General features: G+C 35.3%; 1 protein-coding gene across 1 annotated transcript; it reads right to left on the minus strand.

The window, feature by feature from the left end:
• Window positions 1-843: 843 nt before the first annotated feature.
• Window positions 844-14,361, minus strand: LOC131854693 (eEF1A lysine and N-terminal methyltransferase homolog). The gene is made up of 9 exons (XM_059205825.1): window positions 14,169-14,361; window positions 13,521-14,079; window positions 12,594-12,734; window positions 11,167-11,285; window positions 5,858-6,038; window positions 4,814-4,991; window positions 3,740-4,045; window positions 2,917-3,045; window positions 844-1,254 (listed from the first exon to the last, which is right to left on the minus strand). Exons 1-9 carry the CDS (start codon window positions 14,258-14,260, stop codon window positions 980-982), a joined length of 1,980 nt encoding a protein of 659 aa, XP_059061808.1. The 5' UTR covers window positions 14,261-14,361; the 3' UTR covers window positions 844-979.
• Between the last annotated feature and the right edge of the window lie 391 nt (window positions 14,362-14,752).

The raw sequence follows: 14,752 nt of genomic DNA on the forward strand, positions 1-14,752 counted from the left end.
GCAAGATAATGGAATCCACACGGGCAAAACTTTGTTTGTAAACTGTACAACCATTAATTTAAATCGAGCGATAATCATTTCAATTATTTATCCGACCTTGCTACTAGAGCACATCTCTTTTCTCTTTTATGTAATAGTTTTGGCGTTATTTACAATATCAACAAAAGAGTTTTACTGCTGCAACTGTTCGGACCTCTTAGTCGTAATTATTAATATTATATAGGGTATACTAAGCCAGGGCACATAGCTCGTAGGACAGATGGCCGTTGGGGCAGTAAAGTCCTCGAGTGGCGGCCACGGACCGGAAGACGCAGCGTGGGAAGGCCTCCAGCAAGGTGGACCGACGATCTGGTCAAGATCGCTGGAAGGCATTGGATGCGAGCAGCGCAGGACCGATCGTCGTGGAGATCTTTGGGGGAGGCCTATGTGGACGTCTTCCGGGTTGCGATGATGATGATGATGATGTATACTAAGCCGCAAGGATATGAAATACTAAGCCTTGAAAAACTACCCATTATGGTAATAACAACTTTGTTCTACAATTTTCCCTAAAACGATATAATTTTATTGAGAAAAATAGGTTCAAATTTGTTATATAAAAATATAATAACAATAGACGCAGCTCTAACATTGATAGTTTTTATGAATGAACATCCGAGGTAGGTACTAGGTACATAGTTCATCTTATATATAAAATTATCGTGTCACAATGTTTGTTACCATACTCCTCCGAAACGGCTTAATCGATTTTTATGAAATTTTATATACATATACAGTAGGTCTGAGTATCTGCTACTATCTATTTGTATCCCTAAGTCATAAGGGCTGTGCACATTTATTTTTTGAACAAAATTTTTATATTTTATAAGATGGCATAAAAAAATATGTACAACTCTTAATTTTCACCCTTCTATCACTATTTTTAATAGCGATTTCAATATATATAACAAAACAAAGTTTGCGGGGTCAGCTAGTATATCTATGAAATCACAGTTACGGATTGCAAAAAGTCTTTCAAATCCACACATTTTATATTCACTAGATTCTTTTCCCTGGCTATTGTGTTCAGTTTCTTGATGGCTTCTTCGAAATGATTCGTGGAGTATGATTTCTTGGTGTTAGTGGCGAAAACGATTTCATTCACTTCTTCATACAATTTCACTCTCACCAGGTGTGTGAAGTGATGCTTCAGAGTTTGGAGTATTGAATCTTGGAGAGACGTGTCTCTACAGACGAGGTTCAATATAAAAATACCTGAAAATAAACGGATAAAAATGTAAAATTAAACATTGCAAATTTCTACTATAACTATTAGATTTTTATGTATTTTCGCCTGCACTAACTGTTGTTGTTGTTGGCTGTTGGCCGCAGCTGGTCTTCACAACTTCATCGGACGTTAGAGGGCGAGTGCAGATGGCACTCCAAACCAGGTAAGGACTTATAGAGCGGCTGAAGGCCATCTCCCGCCTGACAGTACGAGTTTAGTCTGAGGGCACCGCTAGGTGTTCGAACCTCTGCTCAGGGTGTCGTAATTTCTTCCACGTTTGAGTTGCACGGGGTATCGATCGGAGGGGCGTGTGGAAATCAGTGGAAGATGAAACGATGAGAAGTTAGTTTTGTTGGTTGGTCAAACAAAGGAAATAAGTCAACATAGCATGATAATATATAATATATATTTGCTTTTTAAGTGCATTACTACGATTGTGGTGAACGACTTTGGGGTCGGTGCTCCGTTACCCAAATGTTACAAGTTTAATGTACTCACAATTCATATGATTATGTATACAGTCTCGTTATAAAGTTACAATGTTACCTTTATCTTTTCATTAATTATAAACATTAAACAGACAAGTAGACAGTATAAATAATCCTTATTGATATCGCAATATCATAAATTACTGTTATTGTTTGACGGCCTCTGTGATCTAGTGGTTTAACACACCGCTTTACTTCAGATGGTCGCGGATTCGATTCCTCGCACACTACTTTTATTTAATATACAAGAATATAACACTCGATGTCGTAACAGATAGTATATAATAAAAATGTAACTGTCTGTACATACAAGCTATATGAGAAAAATTGGCGTACTTTATCCTCTTAATAGAACCGAAATCAATATTATAATTGTTGTCTGTATGTATGAGCGCGCTCTTCTCAGTAACGGCTTAATCGACTTGTGTGCCGTTTTCACTATTATACATATTGTGGTATGCTTCAATTAAAATTTTGTGTTTTTATATACAACAGTTTCTGTCTGCCTAGCCATTTTCCATTTTATTTCGGGTAGGCTCTTCTATTCCATCTTCGCCAGACACATCTGTCCTGGGTTTTTTTATACAACAGAGGTGACAATAAACCATATGGCCTATCTGATGAGTAAACGGTTTTGAGCTATTGTTAGGTGCTTGGATCTGTAGCACTGCGAGCTACATAGATCTATGGTGCTCGCTACCACAATAAGATTTGAAGGATATTCTTAGAAGCGATGGTTTTTATCTCCTCAGGATAGAGTGTAAAATTTCCAAATGAGATATTACGTTTATGTATGAGTGGGTTACAACCACGTAGGATGTGTAATGGCATTTCCTCTTCGGTTTGGCAAATCTGAAGTTTCATGAAGGAGGACTACTATCCGAAAGGGGGTGGTCTATCGGCGCTACCGTGGTCGATTGCCTACGTCAGTGCCGTGACCATAGAGACAATTTGAATTTACATTTTATTATTATTTCTAATGTATGTTAGTCTCTAATATATTTATAATATGGGGCATGTAGCCAGAATTAAATAAATAAAATCTGCGGATTTTTGTTGTACACAGCGCTAGGTTTGCCATATGTTTGTTCAATTTGTGTCCTGTAAGGACCCTAGTCATAGGTAAACGGATACCGTATATAAAATACGTCATATGCTTACCGTCATTAGTGAGTACACTCTTGACATTATCCAACACGTCTGGTTCGAGGAACTGCTTGGGCGGACACGAGAGCCCCAACGTGCGATCCTTGCTGTCCATATCGAACATCATGGCCTCGTATTTATTGCCTGCAACCACAAATAGAATAGAATAGAATAACTTTTTATTATATTATATAAAATAACTATTATTTCGAAAAACTTAATTAACATTTTATAACTCCACACTAGGCTATGCCTGTAAGTATATGTTTATCTATTTATAATCTCAGGACAATCCACTCTGCGCCATTTAGATCCAAGTTAAGCTAGTTAAAGCTTGTGTTATGGGTACTAGATAACTGATACAAATACATAGATTTTAGGTACAAATGAGCTTGCGGTATTGTATAGTAAATAAGTAGTGTAGTTTATAAGTAAATTAAGGTAACAAGCCTGGAATTTAATATCCGGGGCTAGTTATCATCATACCATCAAAAAGAAACGAGCTTGCGGCTCACCAGCTGGTAAGTGATTACCGCTGCCCATGAGCACCCGTAACCCAAGCCAACCAACCCAGCGGAATTGCAAGGGCAGCACCGCCCTTGCAATTCCGCTGGGCTTTATAAGAAGGAATAAGTTTCTTTTTTCTTAAAGGTTATTTATATATTCTTTATTGCACTTTTAAATACAGTAGTAAACCAAATTACATACAAAGTGAGCAAAGGTGGATTCATCTCTAAAAGAGATCTCTACCAGTCAACCCAACAGTGAGGCATTGCTAGTAGTGAGTGGGTAACACTAGTTTGTATAAGGTTATAAGGTTTTATCTATATTCACTGACCATTCTCAGCTTCGTCCCTTAAGAAATCCAGTCCATCCTTGATCTGCACCTCTAACTGCTCATCGGTGGTCAACTCGAAGTGTTTCTGTGCCACATCCAACATTGTAGAGTCTATATCGACAGCAGTGACCTTGAGTCCATCGAAGCACTTCCTGAGGAACATGCAGAGGCTGCCGCCGCCCAGACCCAGCACGGCCACCCGGGAGGAAGCAGCTCGAGCCAACTGCACTCCCACGCACATGAAGGAGTGGTAGAACGATATGTGACCGAAATCAACCACTGTTCTTGGTTTATTCTTCTTTTTTACTACAATAGAAACAAGAATTCAAAAATCATTCATTCATGTAGGACATTTTAGCCGCTTATGAATGTAAAATTTTTTATATAATATAAAAAATTGCTGCCTCTACATGCTATTATTGAATTAGTTGGTTTAAACTTCAATTATTTTTATATATTTGATTTCAAATTCAAAAAATCATTTATTCATGTAGGACATTTTAGCCGAATGAACGTCAAATTTTTTACATCATAATTTTAATTTTTCCCTACCGCCCAGTTCATTATATAGATCCAATTGATAAGAACTGGCAAGAAACTCAATTGTATTACTTTTTTTAAAAAAGCCAGTTTATTTACATCTATTTTTATATAGATGTCTAACATTAAATGAAAATCCCGTGCATGAACAACTATTGCCACGCACGCTCGTCATTCGTCGTTTAGTGAGTGCTCATAAATATGTTTCAACACAACGTTTTGGACCATAGACATAATTTAAAAATAGTATCTATGGTCTATAGTCGGATATGCCCCATTTTGTAATGATATTAATTGTAATAAAAGGCGCTAAAGCACGCACGATTGAAGAACGCCGGAATGCGTTAACTGGCGGCGCGCACGCGCACGCGTTTCTTTGTGTACATTTACACGCACATTCCTTCTCGCGTGAAAACCCCTTCCCGCTTCAAAGAGCGTACGTGTAAAGGCAGGTATATTTTACATTTACACGCACATTCTTTCTAGCGTGAAAGTCGATTCGCTCGCGAAAGAGAAATGATTAATTCAACTTACTTGTTTTCAACTTCGCCTCCGACTGCACCAGAAACTGGTTGTCCAAAAACACGAGTCTGCGGTGAGTGGCGCCCTCTACATCCACATCTTCCACCACGAAGTCTCCAGATATTTCCGAGTGCCCCTCGTATACTTTCACACGGCGTCCCACGTCGCTGCCCAGCGACACGAATGGTATCTAGCGAGGGATTCTGGTTATTGACGGCCCCGGTGGTATAGCGGTTTAGCATACTTTACTTCCGATGGTCGTGGATTCGATTCGTCGCACGGTACAAACATTTGTATTTATGAGTATGGCTGTTTGTATCAGGTTGGGTATTTTCTGGGTATATTATGTAAATAATATGTAAGTATTTATATCAGTTATCTAGTACCCACAACACAAGCTCTGCTTATTTGAATTGTCCAAGGTTATTATTTTTTTTTAACATACATAAAAAGCACCCAAACCGATACAATCATACGAATATTTGCATCGTTCAAGGAATCGAACCCGCGACCATCAGAAGTAAAGAGGTGTGTTAAACCGGTAGACCACTGAGTTCGGTCAAATATAATAAATAGAAGTAGAAACAATTTTTATTTAAATAAACTTGATACAATTGTGAATAATCATATTTTTTTTTATTCTACCACTTTTTTCATTTCATTCGAAATAATTATCCTATATAATTATTTCGAATGAGTGGTAGAATAAAAAAAATATGATTATTCAAAATTGGTTGTCATTTAATAATATTCTCAGGACAACTCACACAGCGTCATCTAAGCCCAAGTTAAGGTAGCTAAAGCTTGTGTTATGGGTACTACAGATAACTGATACATATACATAGATTTTTATTTCTAAATACATAGAAAACACCCAGATCGATTCAAACAATCTTATGAATATAAATGTTTGTGCCGTGCGAAGAATCGAACCCGAGACCATCGGAAGTAAGGCGATGTACTAAACCGCTAGATCACCGAGGCCGTCATCATTATAATAGCCATCAGTTAATTTATAAATCCAATTTTAGATTAAAAACATTACAATCTTCATACCTGTCCAACGAAGCCATAAGGTATGAGCATCTTGGCGGAATGTGCCAACTCTTCTTTCACAGCGTCGAGACTATCAAAATGGTGGCCTCTTCTCAGCACCGCTACCACGAGGCGACCGAACCTCGCCGAATCCTGCAGCTGTCGTCGCCCGGCCGGAGTACCGAATAACCACTCAGACTCCCTGCAGACACAATATTTTATACAGTGTGTTAGAAATAATAATAATAAAATTTGTTTATTCCATTCCATTATTAGTATATACAAAATTATTTTAACAATAAACATCCTATAAATATAAAAATATAAAAAAATGGAACGGAATCTGTGCTGGAAAAACCTGTGTTACAGAATTCCGCCCCCACACTCGGCTCATGGGTAATCAGATAGTTTACAACTTTGAATAGAGTTAGAATAATAAGGATAGACAACAAAGTATGTAGTATATCTGTGTGTGTATGTATGTATGTATGATTATCATTGTGGGAATACAGCTTATTATTGATGTTGAATAAATTATATTTTAATACTCGTATATATTTTCATGTTTATTATTCTGTTTTCAGAAGACTTTCGGTTTCTTCATATGATTTTTTTTGTAGATATTTAATAACTTTTTTGTTTGCAGTTGTACCGAGATTCATCGTATATATTAGTAAATTGGTTTATTTTGCTATAAAGAAATAGAATAGAAATAATATTTATTCAAATAAACTCAATACAACCACTTTTGAATAATCATATTTTTTATTCTACCACTCATTCGGAACGCAGATTCATCACAAGAAGAATGAGCAAGAAACTTGTGTGTTGCTCTTTTGGATAGATGTTCTTTTTAAACGTTAATAACGTAAAATGCATTTTTGACAGCTTGGTTAAAACCGTTAATAACCAGTTTCGAATCCACAGCCGAAACCAAGTGCAGTATGTATGTATGTGTATGTACACTCAATATGAACCTATTAATGTGCGTGATAGGTGTAATATCATTTTCATCAATTTCTAGGACTTTTCAGACATATCTACAGATATTATTATTTGACGACCTCGGTGGTCTAGCGGTCAAGTACACGGCTTTACGACCGATGGTCGCGGGTTCGATTCCTCGCACGGCACAAACATTTTGTATTCATGAGTATGATTGTTTGTATCGGTCTGGGTGTTTTCTATGTATTTACAAAAAAATCTATGTATATGTATCAGTTATCTAGTGCCCATAACACAAGCTCTAGCTAGCTTAACTTGGGTCTAGATGGCTCTGTGTAAATTGTCCTGAGATTACTATTATTATTATATCTGCAGGCGAAGTCGGGAGGTGTCCTAGTGCAGTTCAAAATAATTACCCCACCAACGCGTGTTATATTTTAAGGCGAGCTAAAATGAGACTGCATCGTGTTTGGAATAAACATATTGACAGATATTATGTTATTTTGGATAATGTTAGTGGTCGGGACGAATGTAAACAAGGAGAGCGTGATGAATGAATGAGCCGTTATTTATATTTAACTTCACGCTAGATTCCTCACGAGGTAGACAGAGAGACGAGCCATTATCGTTTATCTACGGCAGCGCTGTACCCCGCCGCTTGAATTGATGCGGCCCCCTAAATATTTTCTTTTTCTCTCTCCCTGATGCCGTACCTTGTAATTCCACTGCCATATCTCACCAACCAATCGAAACGCGTCTCACAGTTTTTTTGCGGCTATAACAACAGATCAACAGAAATATCCAATTTGGTAAAAAAAACTGCGAGTCTTTTTATATTTCTGATTAATACTCCAGCGATAGAAACGGCGATAACAAATCAAATCGACTCAGTGGTAGGTTGTTGTTAAATAACAAAATTTATAATGTTTATTTTGTTACATCAACATAACATAGGGAGTAACGTCAGTTCGGATTACCGTCCTGACATTTCCCTACATTCACATAAGAACCTAATTTATAAAATAAATAGATATTGTACCTATATATCATACAACTACGGAACTATTTTTTAAATATATGTTTAGAAATAAGATGAAACTTTTATTACGTTTTCAAAGGCGAGATTACTGAGAAGTCAAGGATTAACTTTTATATTTGATTTTATTGCGAGGTAAATCAATAGTACTTTATCTACGTAACAGGACACACCCAATGAACAAACAGTGATATTTATTTGCCATCATAAAAAATAAAAAATATCAAATTATATGTAGGTACTTTGAACCAAAGAACAAGGTGGTAAAATTAAATGTTGCAGTAAATATGTGCTTAGGTACAAACAAAAACCATCTAACAAAGAAAACACAAAATTAAATTAGAATGATTAAAATGCGTTATAATATATATAATTTTAATTTACAATTAAAATTATTAAAACTATATTATAATTAAATATTTTTTATGAGAAATGAATAATAATATAATAATAATAATAATCTCAGGACATTTCACACAGCGCCATCTAAACCCAAGTTAAGCTAGCTAAAGCTTGTGTTATGGGTACTAGATAACTAATACAAACACATAACAATTTTTTTTGTTTTTTTTCTTTTAAAATAATTTTTAATATTGTACGACACACTTTTTCACGTCTTTTTCTACTCACTGGAGAAAATGTAAGGTTATATATGATATATACAAAAAAGGATATAACTTTTAGTCCATCTAAAATAAAATTGGACATTTTTTTTTCGGACTACTCTAATGCCGTTGGCCGCAGCTGGCTTTTACAGCTTCACCGGACGTTAGGGGGCGAGTGCAAATGGCACTCCAAACCCGCGGAAGGACTTATGGAGCGGCTGAAGGCCAACTCCTGCCTGACGGGTACGACTTTAGTCTAAGGGCACCACTAGGGGTCCGAACCTCGGCTCAGGCCGTCGTAATATCGATCCCCGTTTGAATTGGACGGGAGATCGATCGGAGGGGATAAAATTGGACAATATGATATATAATAGAATACCTAACAATAAAAAATATATACTCTATGAAAAACCTATTAAAACAAAATCTAATTTGCAATATTTGGATATTAGAATACAAAAAAATACTCTATGACAAACTCGTGAAAAAAAAAAATAATTGCAATTTTTTTTAAAACTGTATTTTTCCCTTTATTTCTTCCGTAATACCCCACTATTATTATACATGCGATTTCAAATAAAAGGGATGAAATAATATAAATACCTACCTCTTTAAAAGTGGCTAATTTGTCAACTGAATTTTTCTAAATGTTAGACGACGTTGTTAGTTCTAAACGTTTCAAATGATATTTTATATTGCTATATGGCACCAATCGCCCGTCCGTCCGTCCGTCCGTCGACTGCGGCTCTTGTTCGGGCCGCGCCTCCGGGCATGTCTCCAACCCTGGAGGCGTTAGTGCAAAACATGCACACGTGACGACAGAATCAAAAACATCACGTCATCACTACAGTCTGTTACCTGAATTGAACCTGTTCAATTTATTCACGATTTATAATAATTTATTTTTAATAAATAAATATTATTAATACCAATAGAGCTTTTATATGATATTCCGTAGTATAAGATGATGTTAAATGATGTTCCGCTGTAAGTAGGTATGTGGTCTGGTGTTTTGAGTAGTCATGTTCACTAAAATGTCCAGACTTGTGGCGGCCTGGTGGGCCGGGGTATTGGGCTCTCTAAAATATGGTCGAGCACAGTGATGGCTGGCTCATCCGTCATACTCGTGAACGGGTGCTGCTTGTAGGGACTGGTCTGCTCTAATCACTATGACTGATTTCCTCTTATTAATTGTTTAACTAGTTGGTTATATATTCACACATTTAAACTTAAAAATGTAAAGTAATAATAAAATTATTTAAAAGAGCAACATGCAAGTTTCTTGCTCGTTCTTCTTATGTCTCTTCATAAGAAGAACGAGAAAGAGCTTTCCGAATGAGCGGTAGATTAAAAAAAAATGTGATGACTATTCAAAAGTGCTTCAATGTAAGTTTATTTGAATAAATGATTGTCTATTCATTCTATTCTTTTCTATAAGTCCATATTAAAAAGTAAAAATATTTTGGCGCCAAAAAGTAACGAATTATTAAGAAATAAAATTATTCACAGATTTAAGAGAACAAGATTTATGTATTTCATGTATTTAATATATTGTCATATTATTTAAATGTAAAAATAGTATTATGATGTATGTAATATTTTTTTAATTTGACGACAGAAAATAACTCTGTCATAAATTAAAAACAAATAAAAATATTACATTACTATAGTTCATACTTCTAACAGAAGATACCCTATGATTTCGAGTTAAGAACTGACAAGACACTCAGCTCTTATTCTAAGTATCTACCAAGCTGAGGGACTCGTAATTCATAATAATTACTCCAACGACGCGTGTTATATTTTAAATAAACCATCTACAATTGTTATATAATTATTTAATAAAATAATAGACAGCGTTGCATAATAATAATAATAACGATGGACAATACACACCACGCCATCTTGTCACGCCATGATAAGCAGAGATTGTGTCAGTAGTACTATATAACTGATAGAAATACTTTTTTTCTAAATACACAAAAAACAAACAGATCGATACAAAGAACCGTACTTTTGAACACAAACGTTTGTACCGTGTGAGGAATCAAACCCGCGGCCATCGTAAGATTGCGCGCTAAACCAGCGCGGGCGTCTAAATCGAGGCCGATGTAAATAGGAACGCTATCTCAGAACATGTTTACTTCGAGATACGAATAGTTTTTATTAAATTTAGAAATATGTTTTGTTGTGATGTTTGCGAGCGTTTGATTGACTGCATTTCAAGACTATATATAATGAATGAAACAAACATATTTACGACAGAGCTGGACTTTGTAAAAGCATAGGTGCCTGGTCTCTTCCATTCCAGCCGCCAGGTCGTCACAACAGAGTTAATCAGTTATCAAGTTAGAGACTGACTTAAATTCTAAGCCCTCAACTCCAGTAGCAATTAATTGCTTTGATGTATTTTAATTACACGCATGTTGTGCGTTACTAAATAATATATCCAGTAATTCTACTACCTTATCTCTCTCTCGCGTTACACTTACTTGAAGTTTATCATTATATTTCGCCCAATTGTGTTATATAGCCGTATAGGCTATATTACTGTAAAGTTTCAACAAAATCCGTTGAGTAGTTTTGGTACAAGTTTTCCACACGTTCGGCACCAAGCACACGTGGTAATGTTAACGGAATAAAACAAAATAATATAAATGCATTAAATAATTTCTAATAACGATCTAATTCTGTGTCAATAGCTTAATTTATTATTTATAAATCTTATTAAAATGTACACCAACCTGCCCTGTGGCACAATGAAAACAGCGTATTTGTTGACGGCCTGCGAACATTTTTGATCGACCACATACAGCGTGTACCGCGGTAGGTCCTCGCCAGGTTTGTACAGGTCCAATGATACCTGTACGTTAATATTTATTTATTAATTTGCATTCCATGATGTTACAATAAGATAATTATTACAATTATAACGGCTAAACTCGTGTATTTTAGCTATTTTCATAGCATTATGTCATACGGTATTTTATTATGGGGCAAAGCAGCTGATATAAATACAGTATTTATTTTGCAAAAGAGGGCCATCCGCTCCATTTACGGTATGGGTTCCAGGGAGTCTTTGCGTGAATGTTTTAAAGAATCAAATATCACCGTTACTTCTCAATACATCTACGAAAATATTATGTATGCCAGGAAAAACATAAACAGTTTAAAAAAAGTAGGTGATTACACTAATAAAAGCTTACGTAATGTCAACAAACTAGTTTTACCTAAGTGCCGTTTGACGAAAGTCAGTAATTCGTTTTATGGAAATTGCGTAAGGTTTTACAAGAAATTCCCAGTCTGTAGTCAATTTGCCAGAAAAAAAAAATGAAATGTATCATAAAATATATTCTTTGTAAAAAATTGAAGAATTTATAAATGATAATAATGTTTTTGTAGAAAATATCTAACTTAAAATTCATAGCGCTGACAATGTTATCTGATTGAACAGAGATTGAGTGCGTAGCGGTTTCTATGTTCATTATCGCATGCCTAATCCTTGTTATTAATTAAATATAAGTATATCAATATTTATTTAAAAGAGCAACACACAAGTTTCTTGCTTATTCTTCTTGTGATGAATCTGCATTCCGAATAAGCGGTAGAATAAAAAAACTTGACTATTCAAAAGTGCTTACATTAAGTTTATTAGAATAAAGATTATTTCTATTTCTATTATATGAGCACTATGGATCCAGATGAGCGCAGCAAGTTCTCCGCATTGAGCCTCTCATCCTGGCCATTGTGCATGTAGAGCTGAGACTACTGAAGTAGCCAGCCAAGCTCAGCAAGTTAAGTATAGAATAATGTATACATGCTACGAAATCATCTGCTGTAGGGAATTGCGGGAACTTGTGGGAACTGGTCCATTCAGGTTACAACCACTGATCGGATTATTTCTTTTAAACAAAAATGTAATAGCATATTTCACTACATTCTGCTTAATTGTAAGAAATAAAGACAAACTGTGGATATGTTAAATTTAAAAACTAATAAGTATTTTTGTCGTCATGTACTAGCTCATTTAAAAAGAATAAGAGCTGAGTTTCTATACACTTCTCGAAAACACTCTCCAAACAGTATATTTGACATGTCATAAAGGTCTATAATAGACCTACATGAATAGAGACATTTTGATTTATTTTAGCACAATTTAATGGTGGGTCACCTCATTGTCATCCTCTAGATTTGTCTTTGCTAGTCCATTTGTGATGAAAGCAGCATCTTGAGCAGATTTCACATATTCTGTTACCTCGTCAGGTCTGCTTAGCCTTATCATTTTGTCACCAGCCATGCATACTTCAAGTATCTGAATAAAAAAGTGTTGGGTTAACAACTGATGGACTTGGATTGGATTATTATTTAAAACTAGCTTTTGTCCGTGGCTTCACTCGCGTTAATTTATCCCCTTAGGGGTGCAATTTATCAAAATCCTTTCTTAGGGGATGCTTACGTCATAGTAGCTTTATGCCTGCAAAGTCTCAGCTCGAAGAGGGAGAGGGACAAGAATTGAAGGATATTCTTAGGAGCAATGGTTTTTATCTCCTCAGGATATAGTGTATACTTTCCTAAGGAGATATTTCATTTATGCATGAGTTACAACCACATAGGATGTTAAAGTGGCATTTCCTATTCTCTACAGAACAGGTACAGTGCCCTGAATTACTCCTAAAAAATAATTGAAGATGCAAACTGTTCTAATCTTTCTGACATGAAATCACTTTGTGCATCAATTTATAACTCTGACCTACATGTGTAAAGGGATTGTTTGTAATGTGGACTGATGATCCCATAGCTAGCAATGTACCATATCAGGTTGACTTCAATGCAGTTCCCCTTAGAAACTATCCTGTTAAATTTCTCTTCAGGTGAATCTGTCACAATAGGCCAACTGTCCTGACCATGACATTGTATCATCCTCCACAACAACCTGTGGGCTATGTATTATAGACATGTTTATACCAAATATATCTACCTAGATGTTTTATCTAGTCAGCTACACACCTGACCCTGTTATGGTGTGGCACAAACAGACTTGACCAATAATTGTTTAGTTATACAATTTAATGACAAAATTTACATCTACTCAACTTACTTGTTGTGGCATTACTTTAAACTTTGTAGCAATAACTATAAACACTGGTAATGTAGTACCATCACCACTCTCTGCATTCTTCTCCTCGGCATCATGACACCGAACGACTCTGAACATCCACGAGTTATCACAGAAGGTTGTCAACAACTTCTTTAATATGTGACTCTGAAGTAATGATATACAGACATAACGACCACCCAATTTTAACACTCTCTTTATTTCTAAAAAATATTTATCAATTCTCCTTTGGGTTTCCTCGCCATCATCCGGCATTAAAGCATCCAGTGTACCTTTATCAAGAACAGCGTTAAATTCGTCATTCATAAACGACATACTCATTGCGTCCATACAAACAAACTTCATTCCCGTTCTATGAGAGTTTATCGAGTTCATTTGTTTAATAACAACCTCTGATACATCTATGTTTGTTATATTGGAGTAGCCGACATCGTAAAGGTCGGCACTGAGGCCCGAATTACCACATCCGGTAATCAGTACGGAGTCCTTAGTTTTTATGTACTTGTGGAGGTGCGCGCACAGTTCCAAGTATTCACCGTACCTTAAAAATTTTATTGATAATAATTGTTATGCTCTCCGCAAAGAAAATATAAAATACGAAATATTAGAAATTCTATAAACATAACCTACCATTCAAAAGCTTTATTACCACGCTTCTTGAAGAATTTATTCCAATAGTCCTTTTCACTGAATTCCTTGTGAGTTTTTGGTAACAGGTTCATTGTTATGAATGTATTTTAAATGAAAACAATAAATAGAATGAAAATGAAGTGCAAACTTAAAAACTTGTTTATTTTAAATAGTTTAGACAAATATACACAGATTACAGATGTTACAAATTAATGTATAACTGTCATGCGACTGTCAGTGTTAGTACACATCAAAAGAGACATAATAGATCTAGGCTTAGCGATCAAACTATCGATTATAAGTTTTATTTTACACTACATCGATATTACAAAAAAATATCATGTTTTATTACGATTATTAACATTATTTATTCAAAACATTTATTTTGAGTTCAGCGTTAAATAGTCACAAAGATAAAAAAATAGTTCGTAGCAGTATGTAATGAATTTAATAAAATCCCTAGCTTGGGAAAATAACTCTTATAGAATACTATATTTATAAAATTTATTAGTGGTTAAATATTTTTTAAATTGTTGAAGTAAATAAGAGTGTAAATATGTCAATATAATATGCACTACACTGCT

Source organism: Achroia grisella, unplaced genomic scaffold (genome assembly GCF_030625045.1).
Source record: "Achroia grisella isolate CSIRO2021 unplaced genomic scaffold, CSIRO_AGI_Agris_v1 utg1244, whole genome shotgun sequence".
NCBI classification, from domain to species: Eukaryota; Metazoa; Arthropoda; class Insecta; order Lepidoptera; family Pyralidae; genus Achroia; species Achroia grisella.